Genomic DNA, 27,557 nt, shown 5'->3' with positions numbered 1-27,557 from the left:
GTTTGCACATGTAAAATAACTATTTTACACACAAACCTCTGAACACGAGTCATCCATCTCTTGCAAAATGAGCCCAGCCGTTCTGCAGAAACACCAAACTCCTTGAGGGACTTAAATGACATGCTAACAAATCACACTTCTGCTCTTGTTCCTCCCAAAATCCAACTCCACACCTCCAAATTAGCCCTTGCCCCTTCCCTCTGAAGGCTTTCAATACATTTGAATGATGACAAAGAAAATTTTCAAAAAAAAAAAACAAAACAAAAAAAAAAAAAAAACACTACAGTGAAACAAAACCTCTCTTCTCCAAAAGAGGGGATTGTGGCCCCTCCCACTAGCATGTAACGGCTACTCAAAAACAGCACCGCAGAGCTCTAAACTTCCAAGAATCGGTGGTTAGCAGGCCGAGATTTTGCGGTGCATCTCCTCAGGCGCTTTGGCGATGGTACAGAGAGTAACCTACAGCTTCTTTGCCACAGCAGGGGAACAATCACATATTGTTCCCCCATGCTGGAGAACACTATTCACCGTTCCTCTGCGGCACAATGGACCAAGTCATACAGACGCACTGGAACACGTCGAAGGCTACGTCTGCTAAGGCCACAGTACTGGTGTGTGACACCATTTGTCCATTTCTGCCAGTGGCATTCCGACGCCATTTTGCCATAGGCACTTTGCTCAGATCTCACAGCACATAACGAGAAAACCTCACTTGAAAATACTGGATTTGTGTCAGAATTCAAAAACATGAAGGCTGCGTATGACACCGTCTCCTTTACATTCATTAAACTCTCAAAGCCACTGCAGCTGTGCATAGCTCTTCTGCTATGCGACTGTGAGAATACATTCTTCGGGCATGATTCTGCTGCATTTTTAGTTACAGAAAAAAAAAAAAAAAAAAAAAAGTATACACATTAGGACATTATTCAAGGAAGCAAAATTCAAGTAAACAAAAGCTATTATGAAACCGTCTGCTTCAAGATGATGTTGCATCATACAGCATAACCGAGCTAACAACTGTACAGACACCTTTGAATATTACAAAGGTGACTGCTGCGAACTAAGCATTTAAAATTGCACGTATAAACCAGTTTACAGTGATGTCATAGGCTGCAGTGCTGTTTTGCAAAACAAAAAACCTGCTGGCATAAACCCCAAATAAACATGTAGCTGAAATCCCTTCACCGTGGGTCCAATAAGGTCAGAAGAACTGGGGCATTAAGTAAAGACATACTACTGTTGGCATTTCTTTCCATATTTTTTTTTTTTTTTTTTTTTTTTTTAAACAAATACATATTCAAATGCTATAATTGCAATTTCATCAACTTTATTGTAGTGGGAGCAACATTAGAAATATCAAGACATTTAGACAGACTTGGTAACTTCAATTACTGCTATCGGTATGGACAGGCACAGCAACATTGTTTATACCGTGCTAATTAGGGTTGCTCGATTATGGCAAAAATAATCGTTATAATAGTTATGTCTTTCTGAAAGCATGATTATGCTTTCAGAAAGAAATAGCATAATTTTGTCAATTTTAATAGTCATTCAGAAAATTTGAGCCCTGGGAGCAGCAAAAAAAAAAAAAAAATGGGGCACTTGAAGACCAAACAAGACCATCCTTGTTAAACCGAATGTGACAATAGGCATTTTATCCCAATTACCTTGTTTTAATACTGACTGAAAGCCAAACAAAACAGTAACTGGAGTTAAAATCTGATTCATTGGACAGCTACAGCGTCAAAAATAAAAACACTTTTAAATGTAGATTTTACAAGGATGTGCCATTTTACAACTTACAAATGGTAAATAGCTCTGAATTTGTCAGAGCACCCAGAAGAAGATCATCTATCTTAAGCTGCTCTTTAACCATGTTGTGGACAGAGACAGGTGCAGACACAGATGAGTGGTTATTCCTGTTATACTCCTTTGAAGTCCACAAGAAATATGGATGAAGGGTAAACGCAAAGTTGATGCAATGCCACGTACAAAGAGCAAGAGCCACGTGCTCACCTTATGATGGTAAATGGCCTGTATTTATATAGCGCTTTACTAGTCCCTAAGGACCCCAAAGCGCTTTACATATCCAGTCATCCACCCATTCACACACACATTCACACACTGGTCGAGCAAGCTACGTTGTAGCCACAGCCACCCTGGGGCACACTGACAGAGGCGAGGCTGCCGGACACTGGCGCCACCGGGCCCTCTGACCACCACCAGTAGGCAACGGGTTAAGTGTCTTGCCCAAGGATACAACGACCGAGACTGTCCAACCCGGGGATCGAACCGGCAACCTTCCGATTACAAGGCGAACTCCCAACTCTTGAGCCACGATCGCCCATGATGACAAAATCTACCGCAAACACCATTATCTACTGCATAGCTACATAAGCAGCTTTGTTTTCCCACTCATTGATCACATCACAAAGTGTCAACCTGAACACTGACCACCCCAAGATCAAAAGTTTCTCAGGCTCATTGTACATTTTGATTTGTGTGAAGCGCCAAAAGCCAAGTTTTTTTCAAAGTAACTGCAATTTGGGTGGTGCAGCTGTTAGCCTGCTGCAAAGTTTACAAGAAATCTGACAGTTTTGAAGGACTTGGCAAATGAAACAACTTGTTAAACATGCTGTTGCCACACAATTTTAAATCAAGTTGGTTGTCAATAGGAGAAGAAGAAAAACATTTTTTCCACTTCTGATCGTGTTGCACGGGTTTAGATTGTGAAAACAGGAAACCATCTTTGTTTGCCGTCTCAAGGCTGCAGCTCAAGTGTAAATTGCACCTATGACGCCATCATCTTTGCTGTTATCTGTGTGTTTGTTGAGACAAGCGGAGGCTCTGAGCTGAATTTCACTAAAATTTATCAAGTTCAAAACATGCAATATAAGACAACGCTGTGGGTGTTGTTGACTCTGTCATGTAGTGATCCCAAGCCTCAGCAGGCGGACCTCCTCAGGTATGTTGTGTTGACAAATTTAACCAAACTGGGACAAGACTAAAACCAAAGCCCTTTACTGTATATATTTATATATAAGTTTCTATTTTGATGCCTTTTCAGACATGGTTTCGGTTTTTGGCTGTAACTGTAAGAAGCTAGTTATGTCAGGCCCTTAAACATTGTATAAAACTACTAGACCTACACAAAATGTTGACACTTTACTACAAGTGTACCGGTTAAAATAAATACTGCAATTGATTCTGTCAGTACCGCCCAGCTCTGCTCCCAGCACCACCTGCCAGAGTATTCCCAGACAGCAGTGATGAAGTCTTTTGCTGAGCTTCCACAAACAGCCCTGCGTTGTGGCAGCTCGTCGCGCTCCAAGATGCCCTGCAGCAGCTGACGAGCCATCCAGAGCCACGGCAGTTGCATGCCCACTGCTGCGCCACCCATAAAAACAGGTGATTTATCTGGACCATGTGTCTGTCCTGTTGGTGAGCTCTGACCGCGCAAGTATGCCAGCGACACCTTTTCCTGTGCCCATAATAGAAGGCCAGCCAATTTGCCTGGTTATACTCGTGATTGTGAAAGCTCAGCGTTGTGTATTTGGACATTACTCATTCCCAAACCCTCAGGGGTCACAGCAACACCACATGTCACATGATGATGTAGAGTTTTTTTTCCACCATTGCTGATGGAAACCAATCTCACTGCCTGCTATTATCAATCATTAAAAATAAATACCAGCTAACATTTTATCATTACTAGAAAATCACTAACGTGGTACATTCAATGTCAAACCATCACAGTGTTGCTTTAATAAAAATATTGATCAAGTCTTACTAAAGACATGTTACAAATCGCCATGAGTCTCTTCCCGTTTGAGTGACAGACTAATTTCATCACCTGGCAATCAGCAGCACACCACTTTAATACTTTATTGGGGATAAAATAAAGTCAAGGTTCACACAGAGAACATGCTGCTTCAAAGAAAAGAGAGAAATCAGTCAACTGAAACAGCTGTTTGCTAGTAATACCCTTAAAATAAGAAGAAAAAAAAAGAAGAAATCTTGAGCCGTTTTTTCCTTTTAGGAAACCAGTGGCCTTATAAGCTGATTCAATGAGACACAGAATGCCTCTAATGCCTCAGTAATATCTCTGACAGCTGTCAAGTAGAACATAAAGACTCTCTCTCTCTCCCTCCCAACTCCATTTATTTTCCCTAACACTACCAAAAAAAAAAAAAAAAAAAAAAAAAAAAAAAACCCAGAATATTCTTTGACAGCTTCAATAAAGTTTAATGAGCCTGGGGGAAAAAAAAATAAAATAATTAAAAACTCCTGACGGGTTGAAGATGCAACTTAAAAGACTGGCCACAGACGACGAGATTTACAGAATAACTGTTGTTATCAAAAATCAATACAACTCCTTGTTTTTTGTCCCCAAAAAAAAAAAAAAAAAAAATTGTTTTATAACTTCAAGGCAGAAACAGGAGGACTGTGTGTCATTTGATTTCCATACCAAGTGGCTGACCTAATCAGCACACTGTGTTCTGATGAGAAAATTATTGAAATATTTTTTCTCCTGGCATTAACTCCAATTCAGCTCAAAATGGCCTAATTTCATTGTTGCATTTGCCCTGATGAAGACAGACGTGTTCAATCAGCCTCTGAATGGGCTGCGTGTTAACAGACGGCCAGCATCTGATGACAAGGCCCGCCCCATTAGCTACATAATCACACCAAGAGTCCCCAGCGGTTATAGATGGCGATGCTAAAGTAAAGCTTGCATGAACAGTCAAAACGTGCAACTACAAACTCTCCTCAGTTAGTGTCAGATGGAGCGTCAACAATTAATCTCAAGTGAAGAGACCAACAGCCAACTAAATGCAGCAATCAAGCTCAATCAATTTGCCTGAATGTGGTGACTTACTCTGACATTCATTACACTAACCTGTAACAGAAAACAGAACAGATTTGATCAAGATAAACCCTGTTTTAATTATCTAACCTTTGTCCTTCTCTTTTTTTATTATTATTATTATTAGTATCATCATCAGGAGCAAAATAGAGCATAGAAGGTCGAACACAAATGCACTGCTACTACTGATGTTCCTGCTTATGTGGGATGGGGAAGTGCACAAGGTTAACTATTACCCGTTCAGGGTTCTTCCTTGTTCAAAATGGGCCTCTGAGGAGGAGCGTGTAAGCTCAACCGTTCCACATATAGATAAGGCATTGTTACCTTAGCTGGTACAAATCTTCCTGTTATTTCTAGTTATCTGATAAACTTCAGTTACCAAAAGCCCATTTTAAAATAATGGTTATTACATTATTTTCGACACAGACCTGCAACCCCCCAGAGTTAAAAATGCAGGGAAAACCCCTGGTTACATGAATTTGCATGCATACCCAAGATATCTCAAGTCATCAATTCTGTTGTGTGATGGTGAAATGGTGCTTCACGTATAACTGAAATGTGTGTACATCAAAAGCACACATGTCAGATTAGTTACAGAATGTAGTCACATCAATTTCAGTGGTTAGATCAGGTCACTGACAGTCCGAGTACAACTGCTCATTTTTTTAATTAAAATACTGCAGAAGCTTCAGAGAGAGGTGCCAGCGTCTGTCAGGGCTGTCCCGAGAGATGTCGGAACATGTTTGAACCAACAGATATTGCCTTTGTACATAAATAAGCTAAAAATGCTGAGCTAAGCAGACTAGCATTTCTGGTACCAACTAGCCAGACGACTTTTTGGGCCACACTTTAATAAGTCCTCCTTTTGGTTTTAAGAAATTATTTAGTCAGTGTGTAATTTTCCACCAAAAACAGTTCCACACTAAAAGCTGATCAGATAAATCCATTATTTTTCAATGCTTTACATTAAAAACCAAAAAACAAAAAAACACTGCAACAACAACTGGGGCAACTACTGTACCACTGTGGCCCATACCTTGGTTTGGGGATGGATGAATATGCCTTTGTGTGTTCTCATGAACTTAAAAACAAACAAACAAACAAACAAACAAACAAACAAACACACACGCTATTAATGTAACCATTTCCACTTCAGTAATTGTGGAAATGATCTTGAAACATCACAGCTTTCACTAGTATGGTTTAACTAATATTAATAGCACTACATGGCTATCGTTGTACAATATTGCAGATGTGTTTCAGTTTCAGTCTCAGTTTCACCCCTACAGGCTCCCATGGAGAGTTTGCAGAAAATACTGCACATGGAAGAAACAATACTTTAAAACAAGGCTTCCAATTATGCACAAAATTCAAACTTGCACTGTGATCACTGATAAATTATAAGCTAATGACTGATTTATCTAAAGCACAGATACTCAATGCTATGCAAAAGATCAGACCAAATGAGGGTTGTAATTCTCAAATGCCTTTAATCTAACCCATTACTCTAACTAATCCCATAGTTTTCTGCTTAAACAGACCTCTTACCTCTTTGTTAATCACTTCAGAGCCAACTATTGATAGAGTCATGGACATAGTGGGTGACTGTGGTCTTATGCAACTCACTCTGTGCCTCAACGTCTTTTGTTTGCAAAGCTTGCAGAAGAATTTGCTCAACCTTCGATCACACCACGCCACAGTGGAGATAGGGGATCTCACTGAGTGTTTTGTGGCTCCAGGACAGACAGGCTTGCAGTTACTGTCATGCTCAAGCAAGCAGCAACAGCAGCACCAAAAAAAAGAAAAAAGTAATAATCCAGATCAGAGTGGTCCTTCTTTTGGCCTTTAACATCTGGCTACAAGGGCATTCATCCACCAGCACCCTGACAGCAAGGAGAGTGAACAATTGGCCCGAGTAGCCATCCAACTCAGCGCCAAGATCTGAGACTTCACACAGATCAACAACTCCCTGACCACAACAAAAAGGGATCACTGTGACACTTAGCTAACTGACATAGCACTATGGCAGCGTCGGCTGCCAAAGGATCATGCTTAAGCCCCAAAAGCCATTCTCGCTGTCAACAATTAGTCAAAAATCAATCAACTCAGTCAAGACGCAGTCAACATAGTCACAAACAAACAAAAACAAACAAACAAACAAAAACCCACACACAAACACACACACACACACACACACACCAAAAAAAACCCCCAACAAACAAACAAAACAGGCTGAACTGGTTATTTCTTATCATATCCCTGGTCATTTTCCTTTGGTGCAAGCCCAGAATGGATGGAGGGAAATTTATTTAGAGGGGAAAAAACCCTTTACAATATTCACACATTATTTTACACAAGAAAACAGGATATCAAAAAGGTGGAACTACAACATCACTGTCACGTAAATGGCCATTGATCAAAGCCACAAATGTAAATATTTGCAGTTTATCGGCACGTTTAAAAAGCTTCTAAAAGCTTAGAAGGCTACTTAATATGAAGCGTTTTACAACCCAGTCAGCAAATCATTTAGAAATAGTGCAACATTTTAGACTAGAAGCAAAAATATTTTCTTGTTCAATCTTTTTAAATGTTTGGTTTACTGTAAAGCAAAAAACAAAAACAACAACAAGCAAAGGATAACGTGATTAAAACATTTAAAGAATCCTTGTTCAGCTGTTGAGTTTCCTCATTTGTGAGAGCATGCAATAACAGCCATTTTGTTGCAAACTACAGAGAGCATTGCTGGAATTGCAAACATTTAAATGTTAAACAGTGTCGTAAAGCAGGCGGTGGTTTTGGAAATGTTTTTGTCAAACAGGATTAGCTGACTCTGTGTCGATACTACTTTCGGGGTGAAGGAGTTATATATGGACCTCTGTACTTCATAAATACCTTTCCTCCCACTTGTTTACATGCCCTGTCACAAGATTTCCATTAATGGCTCAATAATGTAGCAAACCACGTGTTTTCTATCGTTAAGTCAGCACTCTATAACCAACATGGACGGGAGGAGGGGGGGGCAGATGCATGTGAGCTGCAGCTAACCATGTTAGCAGGCTCGGCTGCTAGCAAGAGACACAGGGAGGGACCGGGAGTGAGTGCGCCGTGTCCTGCCTGCAAACAAGGCTCACGCACGCTGCTGGACTTTAGAAACTCAAGCCACATTAGTAACGGCTTGGCAACGACATATAGTGTTAAGGAACTTTAAAGCAACTTCCCACACTTCGTCTGCTAAAAGCGCTTGTTTTCAAAGCCCGACAATTGATCGTCTAAACATCCACCGTTTGTTTCGATCGACCGCACTTAAAACGAGAACTTGATCAGCTGTAACGAAGTAACCCGAAGCCAGAGCAAAAACAAACAACCAAAAAAAGATGTTTGTGCAATTAATGCAACGTAAAGGGCACAAAATGGGCATCATGTTTATTTATTTGCATATTTTTTAAAGCTACGTTGTTTCTTTTTCTGGACTGATACTGAACGTGTGATCTCCGGAAGCACATGTCACTTGACTATTGTAGCGCGCCCAAGCGTCGGATACCGCTGTTAGCAAACTGCGTTTCCACTCAAAGTGACGAGATAAGAGGTTAGCAGCAGGGCCACACTTTACTTAACTGCAATTTATTGTGGTCACATGCCTATATTACCCAAGTTAGGCTAGCAACTTAAACTCCAGGTGAGCGTATCCTCACCGCTTGCGTGATTAGCAACGTTAGCATCCCAGTTTGCTCGTTTAGCTAGCGTTAGCTAACTCTCAACTAGCCCTCAACTGTTTTGTTCGCCTCGCTTGCTTAAAAAAATAAAAATGCCAGTCGGTGTTTACGATGTGGAAGAGGCGAGGCAGGAACTCGGCACATGTCTTTAGCTGATTTACTTACATTGTGTCGCTCGAAGTCATTAATCGACTTTCGGTGAGAGGGAGGAAATCCAGGTTGTACGCCGAAGTCATACTCCAAAAAAAAAAAGAAAAACACACACAGCGTCTAAACAACGAAAAGCGACGTCCGCTCAACTCCTGCGAGACGGCGAGAAGACGAAGCGGAGCAGGTGCTGGAGGGGCGTCTTCTTTAAAACTGCAGAGAGGGAGGGAGGGAGATATATAGAGAGAGCGCGAGGGCACCGGTATCCGCCTTATTCCTTCCTTCTTGTTTCTCTCTCTCTCTCTCTCTCTCTCACTGTCTCCGAGCGAAATAAATTCAGGCGAGCCGCCGTCAACACTGCACACCGAGCTGCAGCAAACCAGAGGCGTGGCCTCGTCAACAAAAGTCCGAAAGACACGCTGCGTGTTGCTCAACAAGCGCTTCTGCCCCTATCTAAATGACTGCAATGTCCCTTTAGAGACCACACGTGGTGCCCTATGGAGAGTTTACTAACCTGTTTTCTAGTTTACAATCTTTTATCGGCTCTAGCATCGCCATTGCATTCCAATAATGACCCACATTCTGCAACCCTTTAACAAAAAAAACCCTCAAAACGTATTAATCAGATCATGTCAAGCCTTATTGTGAAATGAGTCTATCTGAGAATGAATCAGTGATCTAATAATCACAATTGGTGAGCGATTTAAAATGTTTAAATATAGCATCCAGGCCATTACTATCAATCACACTAATGCCACTCCTGTTTCCATATCTTCCCAGCACTCTAAATTAGGCAACCGGGCCTTTTGTTTTTATTGGATTACTTAAATAAATAAGATTATTTCCAGGTTGTTTATTGCCTTGCACTGCAGATAGATCCATAAATCAATTCCCAGTCAAAAAGTTAGATGGGTAAAAATGTAGCTGTTCTTGTCTGCCTTCATCCATGATTCCCTTCAGGGTCATAGGTCATATTCCCCCTTTGTGCTGGACTGTTATCTCCTAGAAGGTTGGGGAGAGGGGGGCGGGGGAGCCCATCTTCCTTTGTTGTGCCGGACTTGCAGGGTAAGTCCTCTACACGTGGAGGGAAAGGTAAACGGACCGAGGGGGGGACGAGAGGGAGTGGGGGTGAGTGGACTGTTGTCAAGTGCTGTTTGAGAGACGAGTTGGGGGGGCTAGCCTAATTATCAAACCACTCATTACTGCTTCAGCAGCTGCACAGTCCTAAAATATTATTCATAGTGAGCATTAAGAAACATCCCATTTATGAAATCCTACTTAATCCCTGTATCCATAGCAATTTCAAGGCGACCTGGCACCAGTGTCGTGTCTGCTCTATTAAACAGTGCCTGAAAGAGGCTTGTGTGCATAATGTGATAATGCAAACTCTTTTTCCATAAGTGCAGACGAGCCCACTGTGCAACATGCATCACCTTTAGCTTAAGGGGCTGCTATAAAAAGGTACGCTAAACCTCTCTGAAGATTCGGGTTTCATTAAGACGGAGGCATCTGCAGCATATCCATACATTTCCTTTGATTCAGGTAGATCTGTGGGATGGGGGGGGGGGTTGCTGAATAGATTTGCTGCAAAAGGAGAAGAATCTTTGCAAAGAAGGCCACTCTTGTTCCCTGTATTGGTATGTACTATTGATTTTTCTAAAAGATGTTTAATAGATTGGATTTTACATGCCTAATGTCATGTCTAGTTGCTGGCACCTTCTAATACTAGACTGTCTTTCTTAATCTCAGATTATTACTACTCTAATCCTATCATAATCCTCCACATGTGCCATCCATTTGTTGTTTACATCAAATGTTTTCTCCCTCATGCAGTGGGAGCTGAAGAGCCCACTCACCCAGGATTTAAATGTGCACCTTTTCATGATAAAAAAAAAGTGCAAGGTGTAAAAATAGGCCAGCTTCAACTGGAAAAAAAAGAGGCCACATCGTGTGTTTTTAAGCAGGACGCCTTTAACTTGAAAGTGCACTTATTCTTAGCTCTGCCTTTCATGAAATCATTTGTCGAATGGCCGACCAGCTGAAGTGCTCTCAAAATGGAGAGAGTGAACTTCATCTTATCTTTCCTTTGCAGAGGAAATCAACTGTTTCAAGATGTACTAAATAAATATAGCGCTACCTTATCAGTGTAAAGTTCCAATGAATGTATGCAAATACACATGTAAATGTTTCCTCTTCTTGCATTTAAAGATAATTGATATCTTCAGTTGTGTTTGACTGGCTCAGCACAGTGAGGCCTGGGTAGCTTTCAGCAGACATCCAGTCACTCGTACTGCTCTTCTTCAGTGGGCTGTGCAGTTCGAAGACAAACACCTACATCACTGACACCTCCACCTTTTTTTTAAACATTTATATTTCATGCAAATCTACAATCCCTTGAGGAAGTTTGAAAAAATAAAGAAGGGAGGTACATTTTTATTCCGTTTTAGTGATACATCATTCTTGGGAAAGTTGAGGAGATGTAAAATATCAAATGCGTTCAATTTAAACATGGCTTCTAGATTCCTGTTTAAAAAGAAAACCATATAGGCACACCAGAGAAACACTACCCTGCCCACAGGCACACTCTCACAGCATGGGAGAACGACTCAGCTGGAAACAATACATCCTATGACAATATCCAGCCCAGACAAAGAGGCAGTCCAAATACGGGCTGCTCCACAAAAGCTAGCCCAAATTTGAATGAGGGGCCAACCCAACGTACCTCATAGGCAGGTCCTCATTCCTGACTGAGATCCCGGCCGCAGAGGGGGGACAGCGCATGCTGTTGGCATACAGACTCTGCACCAGGGCCAGCTCAGAAGAGTGTTCCAACATCGGTGCTCTGGAAAAATCCACCCGGTGTAACGGACACTTTCTTCTCTTTCCCTCTTTCCTCGGTGTGTCTCTCTCCCTTTCTGTGTCTCCCGCCCACTCTTTCTCCTTGGTTTAGTGCAGCAGAGCGGCGCCCACCCCCTTCGCTGGCTGTGGTGGCTGAAATAATCCTCTCTGACAGCTCATCGTGCGCTAATGCATTGTGCTGCCTGCGGCAGCGCAGTTTGCAGGCTGTAAAGCTGTGTCCACAGCACTCTTCTACTAATTGACACCCATATTAGGGAAACTTCAGAAAATTGGACATGGATGATTTATTCCCATTGTCACACAAGGGGAAATTAGATGAAACATCAACACAGTTGCCACAGAATTTCATTCTGTTCCAGTCCTGATTTTGTAGCATGGTTTTTTTCCCTTCTTTTTTTGGATGTTGCCATGTAGTTCAGTCAGTTAACTGCTCTAAATAAAAGCCAAAACAAGGCCAACTGGTTGATCAAGCCTAGCATCCTACACCTGTGCCCACCACAGCTCATTTTATCAATAAATGCTCTGTCTGAGCACCTGCAGATACTATAGATAAATGTTATAACCACTCTCCAGGCAGTGAGAGCATGTGCATATCACACTATGCATGAGTTGGCTGGTTACCGACCTGTTTGTGACAGCGAGAGAGCTTTCTATGACAGCCTGGCATCATTACTATAATTGAGTAGATAGAGATAAAGATAGGCTGCCAGAATATAAGCAAACACTTAAGTAAGTGTGGGTACTTGTGAAATAAGAACAGATGACATTACTCCCCTTATTGTCCACTCCAGGTACTGGAGTGTACCTCCAGTATCTGGAGTGTTCGAAGTTCACTGAGCAGCCCGAAACTGTGGTCCTACCGTGTTTTAGATTATAATGCAAACACCGACGCACAAATGACATGTGCCGGTATGTAATTCTACAAAACAAAGGTTCTCCACAGTCCATTTAAAAACCAGAAACCCCAACCATGAGAATTAAGAGCATGTCGAAAAGACCCAGCAGCTTTTTATCAAAAGTGTGTAGTTTTATCATTTGCATGGCACAAAGTTCACTCCACTCTGCTGGGAGCCATCTAGATAGGAAAATGAACAAGTCAAGGCAGCTTTTTTTTAAAGCCCCTGCACACATTCTCTCATTCTCGTACTCTCGCAGCCAATGTTTGTGCTGCATGGACCAATCAGGTGAAATATCTGAAACTAATTTACCGCAATATTCTTTTCACCAAAACCCAGGAGGAACTCAATCTAGGTCTTCCCCTCCCATAGGTGTTGTGTCCCGCTTGGGTAATATGACATTAAGTAGGAAAGTCATCTGAAACAGGGTCATGCCAGTGTGTGCTGATATCACAGTCGAGTACAGCAGCATGAACGGGCTCTCTGCTTCTTCTGATCGTGGCACGAAATCCTCTTCATCTCAGCCCCGCTCCTTCTGCTGAATATTTTAAACACTTGTGTTGAAATCCAGGCCTTTATGATGCCATGCTGCTTAGCGTGACTAGTCAGAGCTGCCGAGCACGAGGATAACTGAAAGATTTTCTTGCTGCTCTGCTATGAACACCTACAGTAAGCGTACAGTACGATAATGCCTGCGTGCTAATCGTTGATGGCTGAAAAGAGGTGACAGAGGTGTAGTAATATAACATGGGAATGATATATGAAACAAAGAGTATTGCTGTGAAAGGGAGCATTATTGGGTTTCGCTGCATTTTGCGGCTGAAAAACAAAACGCATTCATGCCTGACATGTACTAAGTTGAATAACAGCACATGGTGAAAGCACTGCAGGTGGCCTGAACAGTGAAAGCAACATCAACTTTCATTTTTTCTCCCTTCTTCTTTTGCCACTTTTGGCCTCCCTCGGGACCATTTGCACAGACAAATTCTGTCTGTGTTTTTGCAGGTTAAAACTGAAACTGTCACAGCTCGGTGAACACTGTGCTCGAGTGCAAACACCACACGCTGGCAGCATGACTTTAAAGTCACACTTGACACTCAAATTTTCAAACGGTTACAAGCGGGCAGATCTTGTACCCCCCGGCATCATAACCTGTTTATGTTGCCTATGCACCTGGACACAGTGAAAATATTAATATCTAATAATAAGAAATAGAGATTTAGGCCTTTTTTTAATAGCAAAGTTCTGTGTTTGCAGGCACTGGGCAATAAAATTTATGATCCAACAGATGCTAGCAACAGGCACTGACAGCAAGAGACCTGACACCATCTCGATGAGGGAAAGAGACACCCAAAACCTGAGTGGAGCTGACATTTTAGTGGAGCTGACAACAGGCTGAAGGCAGACACTGTTAATGAAATTCCTATTCATATACAGTCTGGTCTTTTTATTTTTCCATCTCAACAATCACTTTTTATTTTTGTTTAGTTTGACTACTTTGATTTTACAGATTTAGCACACATCAGTTCTCCTCCCACGACGACCTGCATGAGTGGACGCGCCTGGTGTGATTAAAAACGCTACACCACATTGAAATGTCAGCTTATTTTGCATGGACAGAAGTAATTCTACTTCCCTTTTCTTCTGTCACGCATCATTTTTTCCATTTCCTCTTTCATTCCATGTTATCGGAAGATGTTGAGTAGATTTCCAAATTTGGGAGTAAACAAGAAAGAGAAAGGAGTGGATAAGTAGGAGGAAATATTTGCACGTTTAAAGGTGAATGAGTCAGGCGTGCTTTCTATGTCCAGAAAACATCAAGGATGTAGATCTAATTTAAAGAGTATAAATGCTGTACAGCATGGAAATACACGCAAAAACGGCCGTTCCACCACATCCTAATGGGGCTTGATTGGACTGAAATCTGGTGACTGTTTAGGCCGTTTGAGTACAGCTTCATTTGCAGGAATAGTTTGCAGGAATGAGCAATCTGAAGATGGGTACATTTTGGTCATAAAGGGATGGATATGGTCAGCAACAGTTGTCAAGTAAGCATTTAAACTGGCATTTAAACAATGTTCAGTGGGAACTAAGGAGTGAAGGGTGTACTAAAAGAAACATCCCCGTCTCTATTGCACCACCATCAGCTTCAACCATTGATACAAGGTGGGATGGATCCATAGTTTCATGTCGTTTACATGAAATTCTGACCCTAAAATCCAAAGTTTGCAGCAGAAGTTGAGAGTCATCAGACTAGATGACCAATGCCAATGGTCTGTGTGAATTATAGTCTCAGTTTCCTGTTTTTAGCTGACAGGAGTGGGACCCAATGTGGTCTTGTGCTGCTATAGATCATGTGCTTCAAGTTTTTACTTGTCGTGTGTTCAGAGATGCTCTTCTAATGTGTGTAGCACTTTCTTCTTCTCTTAAATAAGGACTGAACTGAAATATTCAGTCTATGAATCAATTGCAGATGCTAAACAGAAACGCTGGGGTATCCACCTCAAAAACACAGCCTTCATTAGCCAACTGCCAGCACAATGCTCAATAAAATTTTTTTAAAAGACTCACTGAGCACAGACCTCAGAATTTCTCTAAGCTCTTTCAATGGTTTTCATTTGCTATTACTTTTCTGTAAAATACGACCTGTGCACCAAAACACCAAAGACAGCACTGGTATTGCTTGTTCCCGGAAATATACGATGCAGAAGCACATTACAGCAGATATGTATGAAGATGTTTCACATCTTCATATTATAAAGTCATTGATGACTGGTAATCAGCTTCTGCTACATATGATTTCTCCTCCTTCAGAGGCTTCATTGCAACGTTTCATTTCAAAGAATGGAAAAAGTCACACGAGACAAGCAGAGCCCACGTTCTAAAATTGCCATCCAATGATAATTCTGCAAAGGATGTTTTACTACCTGCCCCCCCCCCTCCCCTACAGAAACCCACCTTAATAGCTTCTGAATGGCTGTAAATTTTACTGTCATTTATAGGGTGTCTTACAAGGGACAGTGCTTTTAGAGACGATTTCCTTTCAAGGCATGTTTGAGAAGATCCCAAATGCATTACCTAAGATAGCACCAGTTATAGCTTTTTTACATTTATGATGTGGTGAAACACGGTTTGCACGAGGCTGTCTTGTTGTCCACGCCTCATGAGCAGAGCGCCAGTTTCTGTGCATGAAGATTGACACCGTGTGGTCATTCGGGGAAAGGCAGCAAGTCTACAAATATCCCCATTTGTAGCAGACAAACTGAGAAGTCAGTTCATCATAATCCACACAAAATCACTCAGTTAACCTTCAGTGTTTTCCAGTGTTAAGAGTAACGGTAGCGGTAACGGTAACACAGCTGCAAGGGAGGATCCTAGATTTGTGAATTAACACGGACAAAATTCAACATACGAGACCGGGTTTGATAAAATATTTCCAGTCTATTTTTATAAAGCCAATGCAAAAAAACCCAAAACAATTGAAAGCGTGCACTTGTTGAAAAAAAAAAAAAAATCAAGGATGCATGGATGGGTTGGACAGGTGAGTTGGGTACAGTTTTGATGGTAATGAGATTGACATGTTAAAGTCTTTAATATTCAAATCTCAGTGAAATTAATTACATTACAAGCACAGCTACAGTATAACTCCAGGACTACTCCATATGAAGGGAAAAAGGGGGAAAAAAAAATAAAAATACAAACTTTAAATTTAAAAAAATGTACAGAAATTACAGAAAAATCAGTAGATTTAAAAAGCAATATCTGAAAATGGATTTTTGAGTCAATAATCCTAAGAACAAAATGCACTTGGCTTGGAAGTTGGTATTTACACATTTATACATGCCAGATGCAATCATTTATATACATGACATTTCAGTGATACTGCAGAAAATTGGTAGAAAGGCTTGACACAAAGGTCATGCCCTTTCTTGGCAACATGAGGGAAAACAGAAAAAAAGACGACAGTTGTTCTTCTTTCTTCCACTTTGTTGAGAAAATTTAACTCTGATTTGACAGAAACTGCCATGGTCTCCTTACACAGACAAGATCTCCAAGACTGGACAACCAAAAGCAACAAATAAACAATTTATAGGTAAAAAAAAAAGGGGGGACCACATGAGAACTAAGGCTGATTATGTGCTGGTTAAATCCTTTTTTTTATCCTCTTACCAACTCACAACGAATCGTGGCTGACATCTTTAAAAAAAATCCTCAGAAGTTTGCATCAGCCATAATTTTAGCTTTCTTTATCTTTTTTTTTAAATTTTACAGCAGTGCCATGAGTGTTCATTGATGGCTTTAGTCCAAAACAGTCCAAAATGTGCTTTTGCATAGTCTCAATGCGGTTTGTGTTTCCTTTTCTTGTGTTTTTTATCTTTCTTCTTGCTGGAACATTTAACGCAGAACCACTGCTGGTCCTCAGGGGGCGCTGTGACGACCCCGACACAAAGCCTGAGCACATAACAGAAGAAGAGAGTTGAGGTTAGTGAGGAAATGGTGAGAATGCAGTCATATTCCTATGAGGCTTTAACCCCATTTGGTTAGAAGACGTTATGTTTGACACTGATGTCAAATTAAAAGGAACACATATTGTTTATTAAGGCCTCATCCTGTCAGGTTGCTGGCATTTAATAAATTCAACCACCTACAGACTTGCCAAGGAGATGTGAGGGGATGCCATTCATTACTGGAAATCAGGTCATTCAGTCATTGTTGTACTTTTTGATAATAAAAGATGCATTTAAATAAAAAAACAAACAAACAAACTGTAATGTGGACCCAGGCCCATTAATTACATACTCATTGGCCACTTTGTTAAGTACACCTATTCAACTACTCATTAACACAAATTTCTAATCGGCCAATCAGGTAGCTGCGACTCATTGCATTTAGGCATGCAGACATTGTTAAGATGACCTGCTGAAGTTCAAATGGAGCATCAGAGTGCTGATTTTAGTGGCTTTGAATGTGGCATGTTTTTTGGTGACTGATGAGCAGGTCTGAGTGTTTCAGAAAATGTAGATCTACTGGGATTTTCCTACACAAGCATCTCTAGGGTTTACAGAGAGTGGTCCAAAAAAAACAGAAAATATGAGTGGGAGCTCTCTGGTGCTAGAGATCTGAGGAGAATGGCCAGACGGCTTTTAGCTTCTAGCAGAATAACGTGCCATGTCACAAAGCTCAAATCATTTCAAACTGGTTTCTTGAACATGACAGTGAGTTCACTGTACTCAAATGACCTCCACAGTCACCAGATCTAAATCTAATAGAGCACCGTTGGGATGTGGTGGGGAGATAAATCTGTTGGGAGACAAATCTGAGGCAACTGTGTGATGCTATCGTGTCAACACGGACCATAACCTCTGAGGAATGTTAGCATGAGGACAAAATGATTCAACAGCAGCAACAATTTTTTCTTTGTTTTTTACGATGCAAACACACTAACTATGTCTCAGTCATACAGATACCTTTAATCAGCTGCTGTAAATCATACACAGTATTTCACAGATTTTTAATGGGGGTGTGCTGATATTTTTGATCAAAAAGTCCCGTTACAGATGCCCAGAAACCACATTTCCCCAGATTAACCAAAGTGACAAGAGTGAATTACATATAAAAGCATTAAAAAATGCAAATAAGAACCCAGAAGTGGAAGAGCTCATTAAGAATTAGTACAAGCACCCATCTTTGTCATGAAAAGCTGAAAAAATACAGGGTTGTAAAGCTCTTACCAGTGATACCAGTCATCACAGCCATCACATCCTATCATGGGACTGCCATCATCAGGTTTGTTACATCCAGGGCAAATCCAGATCTGGTTTCCCCATTCATCTCGAATCTTGATTGTTACACACAGGAGAAAACTTTAGTGACATGACAAAGGCAATCAAATGAAAAGAAAATTGCTATGACACAAACAGATGATGAAAAAAATCCCCCCAAAAACCCTGAATAACCCAACAGTCTGTTTTTTCTTGAGTGTAACTACCTTCGCCAAGAAGGATGTGTGTCTGGTTAGTGGGGTTAATCAAAAGACAGATTCATGAAAACAAAAGATGGTGCTTAGGTAACATTAGAAGTGCTTTTGGAGCTTGTGGAGTCCATAAAAAACACTTTTAAAGCCCTCTTTAATATTTGAAGATTAAACTGAAAAAACAAAAACCAAAACAGGAGCAACATCTTTATACTCTTAAGAAACTTTCATGAGCTGGATCCAGGGATTCAACTCATATATAGATTTTGCAGCCTGATATTCAGGTATGTAATTTCAGACTTTTCTTATTAATTTGCATTTCATGGACACTAAACAAAGACCGGTGAAGCTAAAGCTTTTAAATGCACAAATATTTTTATCCTGAGCACTTACCACGTAAGTACTGACGGTCTCAGTTACCACGCTGCGGACCGGTGTTTTGACGGAGGCGGCAGGAGGGAGTATAGGGGGCGGGGAAATTAAAGACGATGACGGGGGTAGAGCAGGTGGAAGGGGCGAGGGAGCCGGCGGAAGCGTGGGTATGACCGGCGGCAGCATTGGCGGTGGCGGCGGTGTCCGAGGGCGATTGCCAGGTCCTGACTTGGTAGCAGGGGTCTTGGGTACTGGCGTGCTGGGCTCTGAATTTGGAACCACTTTGCTGATGACACTGTTGATAGAGAGTTACAAGTTAGAGATGTCTTCTGTTCATACTGTCTCTTTGTGTAAGAGTCTTCTGTACGGTAACTTAATTAACTTAATGTGATCATCAAAGGTAAACAGCTGCAGCTGTGAGCACAGCAGCCCACCCACCCAGCTGATAAAACTTCATCGAAGCAGAATTCATATCATCAAAAAAGAGACAATGGAGTATAAACATGAATAGATCTTTAACAGATACGTTTCAGACAGTACCAAAAAGCACTGAGGCCAATAATAGTAAGATTTCATAGGTCAAGAAGTACAGTAAATACATGCCTATCTGTGGTTCAGTATGCACAGATTGTTTTGTGGAAAGTAACTCCCAAATATTCCCAGAGAATTTACCTATTCGGGGATTTTTTCTGTAGAGTATATCTAAAATATTTTTCATTTATAATTATTATTCAATTATTTTCATTTATTTTTGTGACTAAATACATTTTTTATGAATGAAAAAAAAAGAGTATATTTCTCTGCACTGGGAAATCTGCATCGGCAGACACAGGAGCGGCTGCGAAATACCTGAGACCTTCATAAAAGACTTGTTGTAAGATGACTTTGAAGGTATACTTAATACTTTTAAGGTATACTTGGCGTTTTTAGAAAGGGTTTCAAGTATTCATGGATTTCAGTAATTCATAGGCAGTTGTGGACTCTAACCCCCGTGAATACCGGGGGTCAACTGTAAAGACTCTTTGTGTAACATAAACACACATTATCAGAGGTATCACTAGAAAGCTTTAATCAGTACTTACATTTTGTCTTGACCTGCTCCCACCCTGAGTGTCAGTCTGGGAATGACCGGAGACGGTAAAGGTGCTGGAGTGTCTATTTTGACCTAAAGAGACACAAAGGATAATATAAATATTAGTGGCGCCAACATACAGAAAGGAAAAAAAAAACAATAAACAAAAGGTATGCTAGACGTAAATAAAAACTGACCTTTTCCAGTCGAATTCTCTCCTTTTCTTTCTCTTTTTCCTTTTCTCGTTTCTCCTTTTCCCTCTCCTTTTCCTTCCTCTTATCCTCTTTCTCCCTTTCTTTTTCTTTGGCCTTTTCCCGCTCCTTGTCTTTCTCCTTGTCCTTCTTTTTCTTCTTCTCTTTCTTGTCTTTCTTCTTGTCCTTCTCCTTGGTTTTTACTTCCTTCTCCTGAAGGATTGGGGCCAAAGGAGGCAGCATTGAGGGCACGCGCAGACAGGTAGAGGGGCTAAACAGTGGCGGGATATCACCCAGACCAAAGGGGGATAATGTAGATTGCTTCTGCTTGTCGTCCTTGCTCTTATCTTTCCCCTTGTCCTTTTTATCCTTGTCCTTTTTACTTTTTTCTTTATCCTTCTTTTTGTCTTTATGTTTCTCCTTCTCCTTTTTAGAGCCGTCCCCATCTCTTGACTTCATTTTGATTGAGCCCTCAGCCAGGGCGAAGTCTCGTGGAACAAAAAGTTCCTCGTCCTTTACCCCAAACTCCTTCCAGGGCATCTTCCCATCTTTAGAAAACTCCTTGTTTTTATCCCTGTTCTTGTCCTTATTCTTCTCTTTCAGCTTACTCTTATCTTTTTCCCTGTCTTTATCTTTTGGCTTGTCTTTCTCCTTCTTCTTCATCTTAGTTTTCAGCTCCTTCTTTAGCTTCTTCTTGACATCTATTGATGACACAATCTTATTTTTCTCCTCAAACACCTTGAGGAGTGGTTCAGGGGTAGGTGGTGAAGCTGATCCGGATGACACGTAATCTGCTGCCGGTTGGGGTGCAGCGGGGGCAGATGGCCCCCCCTGGTTGGCCTTTCGGATCACCTCGTTGATTGAATCATCCATCGTCCAATTCCCCAGGCCTATGTGTGGCGGAGGGTGAAGTGGTGTTGACGTGTCTTTTAACAAGATGCCAGCACCAATTGGGCCTTTAGGTGTAGATGGCTCCATAATAGTCAGTCTCCTGGGACTGGAGAATCCATTGCTATCCGACTCAGAGCCCGAGGAGAACGCGAATGGATCGGGTTTCCGTTCAGCACATGCTCTAGCTATCACAGCGTCAATAGAATCATCAATTGCTCTATTATCTGGCTCTAATTTCTTGAAAGGGCCTGCAATTAGCTCCCTTTCTTCTATGTTCTGACGCAAATGAATATTGTCTTTGCCCATGCTCTCACTCGGTGTGGACAACGGTAACTTTTGCATGACATCTGGTTTGCTCTGAGGTTGGGGGGCTTTAGCAGGGGCCATTTTAGGGCTCTTGGGGCTTTTAGGACTCTTTGTCTTGCCTGGAGACTTTTTCTTTTCCTTAGATGGTTTTGGTGAATTTATGGGACTGCCAACCACTGGAACAGGAATAACCCCTTTAGGGGACTTAGTCCTTTGTCTGCCAGGGGAAGAGACCTTAGGCTTTCTTGCTGGAGCAGTGAGGGCCTTCTGATCAGAGTGTTTTGGTATTACGGGCTGAGGTCTAAAGGAAGGCAGGGTACCAGATGGCATTTCAGGTGACAGGGGGTCCAGGCTGTCATGAGAAGGCAGAATACCTGGACTAACACGTTGAGGGTTGAGAGACGTAAGGGGCTCCCTGGGCTCAAGACCCCACTCTGGGCTGAGGCCAGGGTACATCCGAGGTCTCTTGGAGGTAGGCATCATGCCCATAGCTGCATCAGGACTATCCAGGTGCCTCTTTAGTGGATGATTTTCATCGTTGACCGTTTCATCTTCATCTATTTCCTCCTCATCCTCTTCCAGTGCCACCTGCATAGCTTCAGCTGAAGTACCCATATCAGGGGGGACCTCTTCCTCCTCTTCTTCTAGAGTAAAGGAGATAAAAAACAGAACTAAGAACTTTGACAATAACAACATGACATTTACAACATAAACATATGACTTTAGTTTGAACTTTTGACTTGACTGACTTTTGACTGAATATATTTGGGTATTAAAAAAAGTATTTCACTTTGTGTGAATTGATGCATTTACACTTATTTTTAGCAACTTAAAATATAAAATATAATATAAATATACATTAAAAATTTACAACACAATAAAATGTCTACAAAGCAAAAAGATGATTCGTAAAAAACTATTTTACGAATCTGCTGTGTTACATCATAGTCTAATGTAACAACCCTGCAATAAACTTAATTATAATGCTATATTGTTTGCAAAGTATTTAGAGAGGACTTGATTCGACTTTGCTTTCAACTTTCAGCCTGTGCACACTAAAAAGTAATGATCATATAGCTAATACTATACAAGTTATTATACTGACCTTCTTGTAAGGAGACCAGGGGTGGCATATACTCTGGAATGTAATCCTTCCTTTCCTCTGCATCTCGAACTCCAGGTTGGGGAAACTGCAGGACATTGTTTTTGCTAACAGGGTAGAGCGGTGTTTGGTGGCTGAAGGGCACAGGCTCCAGGTTGTTGACGTAGTCCTCCAGTTCGCTCAGACTCACCCCTAGCAGTCTGAAAGCCTGGCTGACATCGTCCAGGACTGGATCTGTTCTTCCATCTGAAATGGATCAAAAATGCTGTCATTAAACCACAGCACACACTCTGCACACACTCTTCCTGCACCAAGAAGTGATGCTCAACAGGTTTACAGTCGGCATACGACGTTATTTTATAGATTATACAGCAATTAAGTAACCAATACTCGTGAGATCGGCTACTTTTAGCACTGAAAACAGATGCAAAGCAGCATACTCCCAATAATAATAATAATAGTACTGGGGAAGTCGCTTTGCTGTTCCTACTGTACTTTCTGACACATTAACTGCTTGCTAGGGGGCGCCAGCTGCAGAGCCAGTTAACAACAACGTGATCGACTACTTTTGAGTTTACAGGCTAAAAAAAGTAATAAGAGAACCAAAGAAAGCACTTACACAACTCAGAGTATCGATGACAGACCCGACCCAACTGCTGGATGTACCGATGCAGCACATCGGACAGCAGATCACACGCAGTGAGCTGAACCGCATCCCAGCCCAGAGCCTGGCAGATCTGCGCCACCGAGACACGCAGCAGCGAGCGGGCATAGCTCTCGCACATCTCGCTGACTTTGTTACGATATTAATCCCGGTCAATTCCTCTTGGAAAACATGCTCCCGCTCTTCATGTTTCGCGGAATGCCCCGAAGGGCTTGGGAAAACCCACTACCACGGTTAAATATGGACATCTACTTCAGTAAATATATTGGCGCTTTTGCCAGAGTCGCCATCTTGTTTCCATCGATAGACCCATCCCCGGAATCTAGTCCGCGCATGCGCGCCAGTGAGCCTCCGCCTACACGGCTCTGCGGAGTTCGAGCGGATCGTGACTGTCTGCACAGGCGCAGGAGCTCTCTCTGTGGGTTATACAGGAAGCTAGATTTTACTCAGGCTGGGAATGGTCATTAGTTGGGCTATTGAATGTAGACTAGTTACCGTAGATGAAACATGGCTTTAAATTAGAGCCATGACTCAACTAAACTAAGCTATGCGCGTTTTTTTTGACGCTGCAGGAACATTCACAACGTTCAGGGCACGCCAGCCGTCAGTTTCGGTTTTAGCTTCTCACCGCCGAGTGACGCCGAAGTAACTGTTTCTCACTTCCGGCCCAAGTAAAAAGTAGAATATTTCAAGAAAAATATACCCACTGTCTGAGAAAAACAAAATCCCAATTTGCAGGGTGGCTTTTTAAAATTCATTTTGTCAGACTAAAGCTAATTCTAGGTGACTCTTAAATTTGGAAAGCTAACGTAAACTTTATCACATGAGTTTGTGTGAGAAATAGAGCGTGGTTTGCCTGCAGGTTTAATTCCCCACACTGGGTGGTGCTGGATTATTAAAAATGATCACCGCCTTCCAGCTGTAGACCTTTATTAAGCAGTCGAATTTCAGTTTATCTCCATATATTTCCAGACTTGTATAACAAACTGACAGTCACATCAAAGGAAAGCCAGTGTCAATGTGTCTGGTCACCATGTGCCCACCACAAAAGCTTCAGTGCACCTCTGCAATGATTCTCCTAAGTTATTGGATCCCTTAAGGACCATTCTTGAAAAAAAAAATCTGTATTGGTTCTGTGACAATGGTGCTGGAGATGGCTGTTTAATCCGAAGTCTCAAATTCTATCATGGGTCTCAAAACTGGTTGTAGATTTGGTGATGGTGAAGCTTATTAGCTGTGGCGAATGCTGGAAGTGTCAAATGTGTCTGTGTAGGTTCTCAGTCAATCCAGAAGTCTTGACTGCTGGAAAATAAGTCAATGGGACTTCTTTAGGTTCTCAAAGAAGTTTTGCCATTTTATTCAAGAAGCTTCCTCTAACCACCGGAGAGTCTTCGGTATTTAGCCCTAGACTGGCCTGTCCTGAGAGTCACTTACCTACTGTTGTGAGTCGTTATTTGATTGGATTCCAGAAAGTTGATTCTCTTCACCTCGACTTTGTGTTTTCAGAGGGAGAAATGCTTTGTCACTCCTCCAAGGGACGTCTTAAGTCTCAGCTGACTGCAGATTTCCTGAACCTTATAACAATATATTTGCATAATGACTGAAACTAGCCCCACTGATTAATGATGGGTGTGAGGTCAGTTTCGTGATCATTAATATGCAAATGGTTATCACCACTGATCAATCACTGATCAATGGCCTTGAGTACCATTCACAGAGAGTGGGAGAAAGGCTGTAAGATGGTGAAAAAATGTACCTCTGATCTGTTCCTGTAGTCACTCCCTACATGAATGGCCTGCTTGTCTCCCTACATAAAAGGGAGTGGGTCTTATCACCAACGGTGATGAGACGGCCTACAGGGAGGAGGTCAGCGCCCTGACCCACTGGTGTCAAGACAACCATCTCACCCTCAACGTCGCAAAGACAAAGGAGTTGATAGTGGACTTCCGGAGGTGCAGGGAAGTACACACCCCCATCACCATCAACGGCGCCGCTGTGGAGAGAGTGAGCAGCTTCCGCTTCCTTGGTGTACATCTGGCTGAGGATCTCACATGGTCAGTACACATAAACAAAACAGTGAAGAAGGCGCAGCAGCGCCTCTTCTTTCTCAGGAGACTGAAAAGATTCGGCATGAGCCCCCACATCCTCAGGACCTTCTATCGCTGTGCCATTGAGAGCATCCTCACTGGATGCATCACCACCTGGTATGGCAACAGCACCGCTTACAACTGCAAAGCTCTCCAGAGAGTAGTGCGGTGTGCTGAACGGATAATTGGAGGTGAGCTTCCCTCCCTCCAAGACATCTACAGGAAGCGGTGCCTGAGGAAAGCGGGGAGGATCATCAAGGACTCCAGTCACCCCAGCCATAAACTCTTCAGACTACTTCCATCAGGAAGGAGGTTCTGCAGCATCCGGTCCCGCACCAGCAGACTGAGAGACAGCTTTTTCCACCAGGCCATCAGACTGCTGAACACGTCATAGACACCTCACCCTCACTACTGGAACTTCAACATTATGCACTCCATACTGTACATTAATGCCACTGTTTTGCACATGTCCAACTACCAACCTCTGCACATTTTATATATCTTATTTTATTGTTTACTCTATTTCATTTGTAAAAGATGTATATACACACTCACACACACACACACACACACACACACGTAGAAAAACATATTTAGTATACACATCCAATAATGCATATACTCTTATACATTGTACATATATTTATTACTTTCAGATTTAGCCATTCTTATATTTTTGCTTGTTTTACGTTATTGTATTTTTGCACAACTCTGTTGCTTGAGAAGCTCGCACACAAGAATTTCACTCGCATGTACTGTACCAGTGTACCTGCACATGTGACGTGACAATAAAAGTGATTTGATTTGATTAAAACCAGTGTTGCCAGGATGCGTACATCTCAGCCTAGAAAGAGTTGCCACTGGTCTATAGGTGTAAAAAGTCCCGGCCTGTTGAGGTAGCTGGTTTGTGTTGTGCCATCTGCTTAGCCAGCCAGAGGTTGTTTGGTTTTCCTGATGTATAACTCACTTCACTATGGCACTTCACTATGTACGCTATATTACTTTGTCTGTTCTGGGGAATCCGATCCTTGGGGTGAAGCAATTTTTTTGGCGTAGTAAGTTTTGGGGTTTGAAAGGCACAGAGACATTGTGTTGAAAGAAAATGTCTCTCATCTGTTCGGATGCTCCTGACATAGGGGATCACTAAAGGTTTTCATTTAGGCAGCAATTGTCCTTTGCGCCACGCAATCCAGGATCCAATTCCTTTCTTGGGATTTTCTTACCTAGATAACTGAGCATGCATCTAGACATTGTTTGCTTCACTTCATTGGATAGCTTAAGCTGGGCATACACTGTGCGATTTTTTTCAGTTGCGTTATTCAGCTCCTGCTCAAACTGTATGATTGAATCGCAGGAGTTAGAAGTTCGTAGGTCACGATGCATGGTCTCACACTATACAGCCCGATGCTCTGATGTGACCTGAGTGCTCACACTGTGCGTCCATTAAGTGAAGTGATAACATGAAGCTTATAACACAAAATCTGTCTCTTGGTCTCCCTCTCTGTCTTTCATTCACACAGACACACACACACACACCACCATCAACTTTGCTAAATTACTAATGAAAGACATTGACTAGGCAGCTGCAATTGAGCAGCAATGTCCATCCAACTCTTTTCACAGTTGTTGCGGTCGTTTTAATTTTGTGAGGCCACATCGAAAAGGCTCGGATGAGCTTGCCAAAGTTCTACAAGTTGGGCCTGTTTATAGAACTGAATAACCTCTTGTATGAGAGGTGAAATATCTTCAAAAACCTCCTTTTTTTCAACCTCCCAAGACTACATTTATATAACTTCTGGTTCTGAAAAGTGAAGCAAATGCAGTAGTGCCTTAAACCCAGCTCAATTTTTTAAATAACCAGCAGAGGGCCTTCTCTATTTGCAAAAGAAAAAATGAGGGGAAAAAAAGACTTCTGGGGATAAAGAAGTCTACAGCACATGTGTCAAAGTTAAAGCCAGCGGGCCACATCCGGCCCGGCGTACATTTATATCCGGCCCGCGAGATCATTTTATATAGATGTACTATTATTGTTATGCATGGCCCGGCGATATGAGGCGCTAATAATATACGAACTACAGATCCCATAATGCAGCGCTGCAGCCTCCTTGCTGAACGCTAGGCTAACTGGGAAGATTCCTGCTCAACTCAAACTTCTGTTATTGCGTATGGGCTCAAAATGTGGTCATAAATATTTTGTACTTGTAAATCAGTTTTGTACTTGTAAATCAGGATTTGTATGTGTAAAAAGAATTTGTGCGTGCGTAAAAAAGATTTGTATGTGTAAAAAAGATTTGTGTGTGTGTAAAAACGATTTGTATGTGTAAAAAGAATTTGTGCGTGTGTAAAAAAGATTTGTATGTGTAAAAAGAATTTGTGCGTGCGTAAAAAAGATTTGTATGTGTAAAAAAGATTTGTG

At 41.8% G+C, this 27,557-nt stretch overlaps 2 protein-coding genes across 5 annotated transcripts in view; both read right to left on the bottom strand.

Annotated features, from left to right (window-relative positions):
* The window catches only part of LOC100705935 (CUGBP Elav-like family member 2), a 32,042-nt gene extending 20,368 nt beyond the window's left edge, over positions 1-11,674 (bottom strand). The window contains exon 1 of one of the 4 annotated variants that reach the window (XR_003220862.1): positions 11,450-11,671. Coding sequence is in view for 3 of the 4 variants with exons in the window: in XM_025908896.1 (XP_025764681.1) it covers positions 11,450-11,562 (113 nt within the window). In the remaining variant the exon portion in view is untranslated. Of the gene's footprint in view, positions 1-8,745; positions 9,071-11,449 lie in introns of those variants that run through there. The other 3 variants (XM_025908896.1, XM_005450949.4, XM_025908897.1) reach the window with 3 other exon arrangements.
* Positions 11,675-16,038: 4,364 nt separating this feature from the next.
* taf3 (TAF3 RNA polymerase II, TATA box binding protein (TBP)-associated facto) lies at positions 16,039-23,390 on the bottom strand. The gene is made up of 7 exons (XM_013270603.3): positions 23,010-23,390; positions 22,394-22,636; positions 20,098-21,932; positions 19,911-19,993; positions 18,850-19,123; positions 18,215-18,321; positions 16,039-16,934 (listed from the first exon to the last, which is right to left on the bottom strand). Exons 1-7 carry the CDS (start codon positions 23,173-23,175, stop codon positions 16,820-16,822), a joined length of 2,823 nt encoding a protein of 940 aa, XP_013126057.2. The 5' UTR covers positions 23,176-23,390; the 3' UTR covers positions 16,039-16,819.
* Positions 23,391-27,557: the final 4,167 nt, after the last annotated feature.

Source organism: Oreochromis niloticus, linkage group LG7, assembly GCF_001858045.2.
Source record: "Oreochromis niloticus isolate F11D_XX linkage group LG7, O_niloticus_UMD_NMBU, whole genome shotgun sequence".
Taxonomy (NCBI): Eukaryota; Metazoa; Chordata; class Actinopteri; order Cichliformes; family Cichlidae; genus Oreochromis; species Oreochromis niloticus.
Note: the sequence above shows the minus strand (reverse complement) of the source record. Positions and strands in the feature narration are given on the sequence as shown.

Coding starts and splice junctions, on each gene's coding strand:
- taf3 (XM_013270603.3), bottom strand. CDS start 23,175: ATGTGCGAGAGCTATGCCCGCTCGCTGCTGCGTGTCTCGGTGGCGCAG. Junction 19,994..20,097: donor AGAGAATTCGACTGGAAAAG/GTCAGTTTTTAT, acceptor GTGTCTCTTTAG/GTCAAAATAGACACTCCAGC. Junction 19,124..19,910: donor GGAGCAGGTCAAGACAAAAT/GTAAGTACTGAT, acceptor CTCTATCAACAG/TGTCATCAGCAAAGTGGTTC.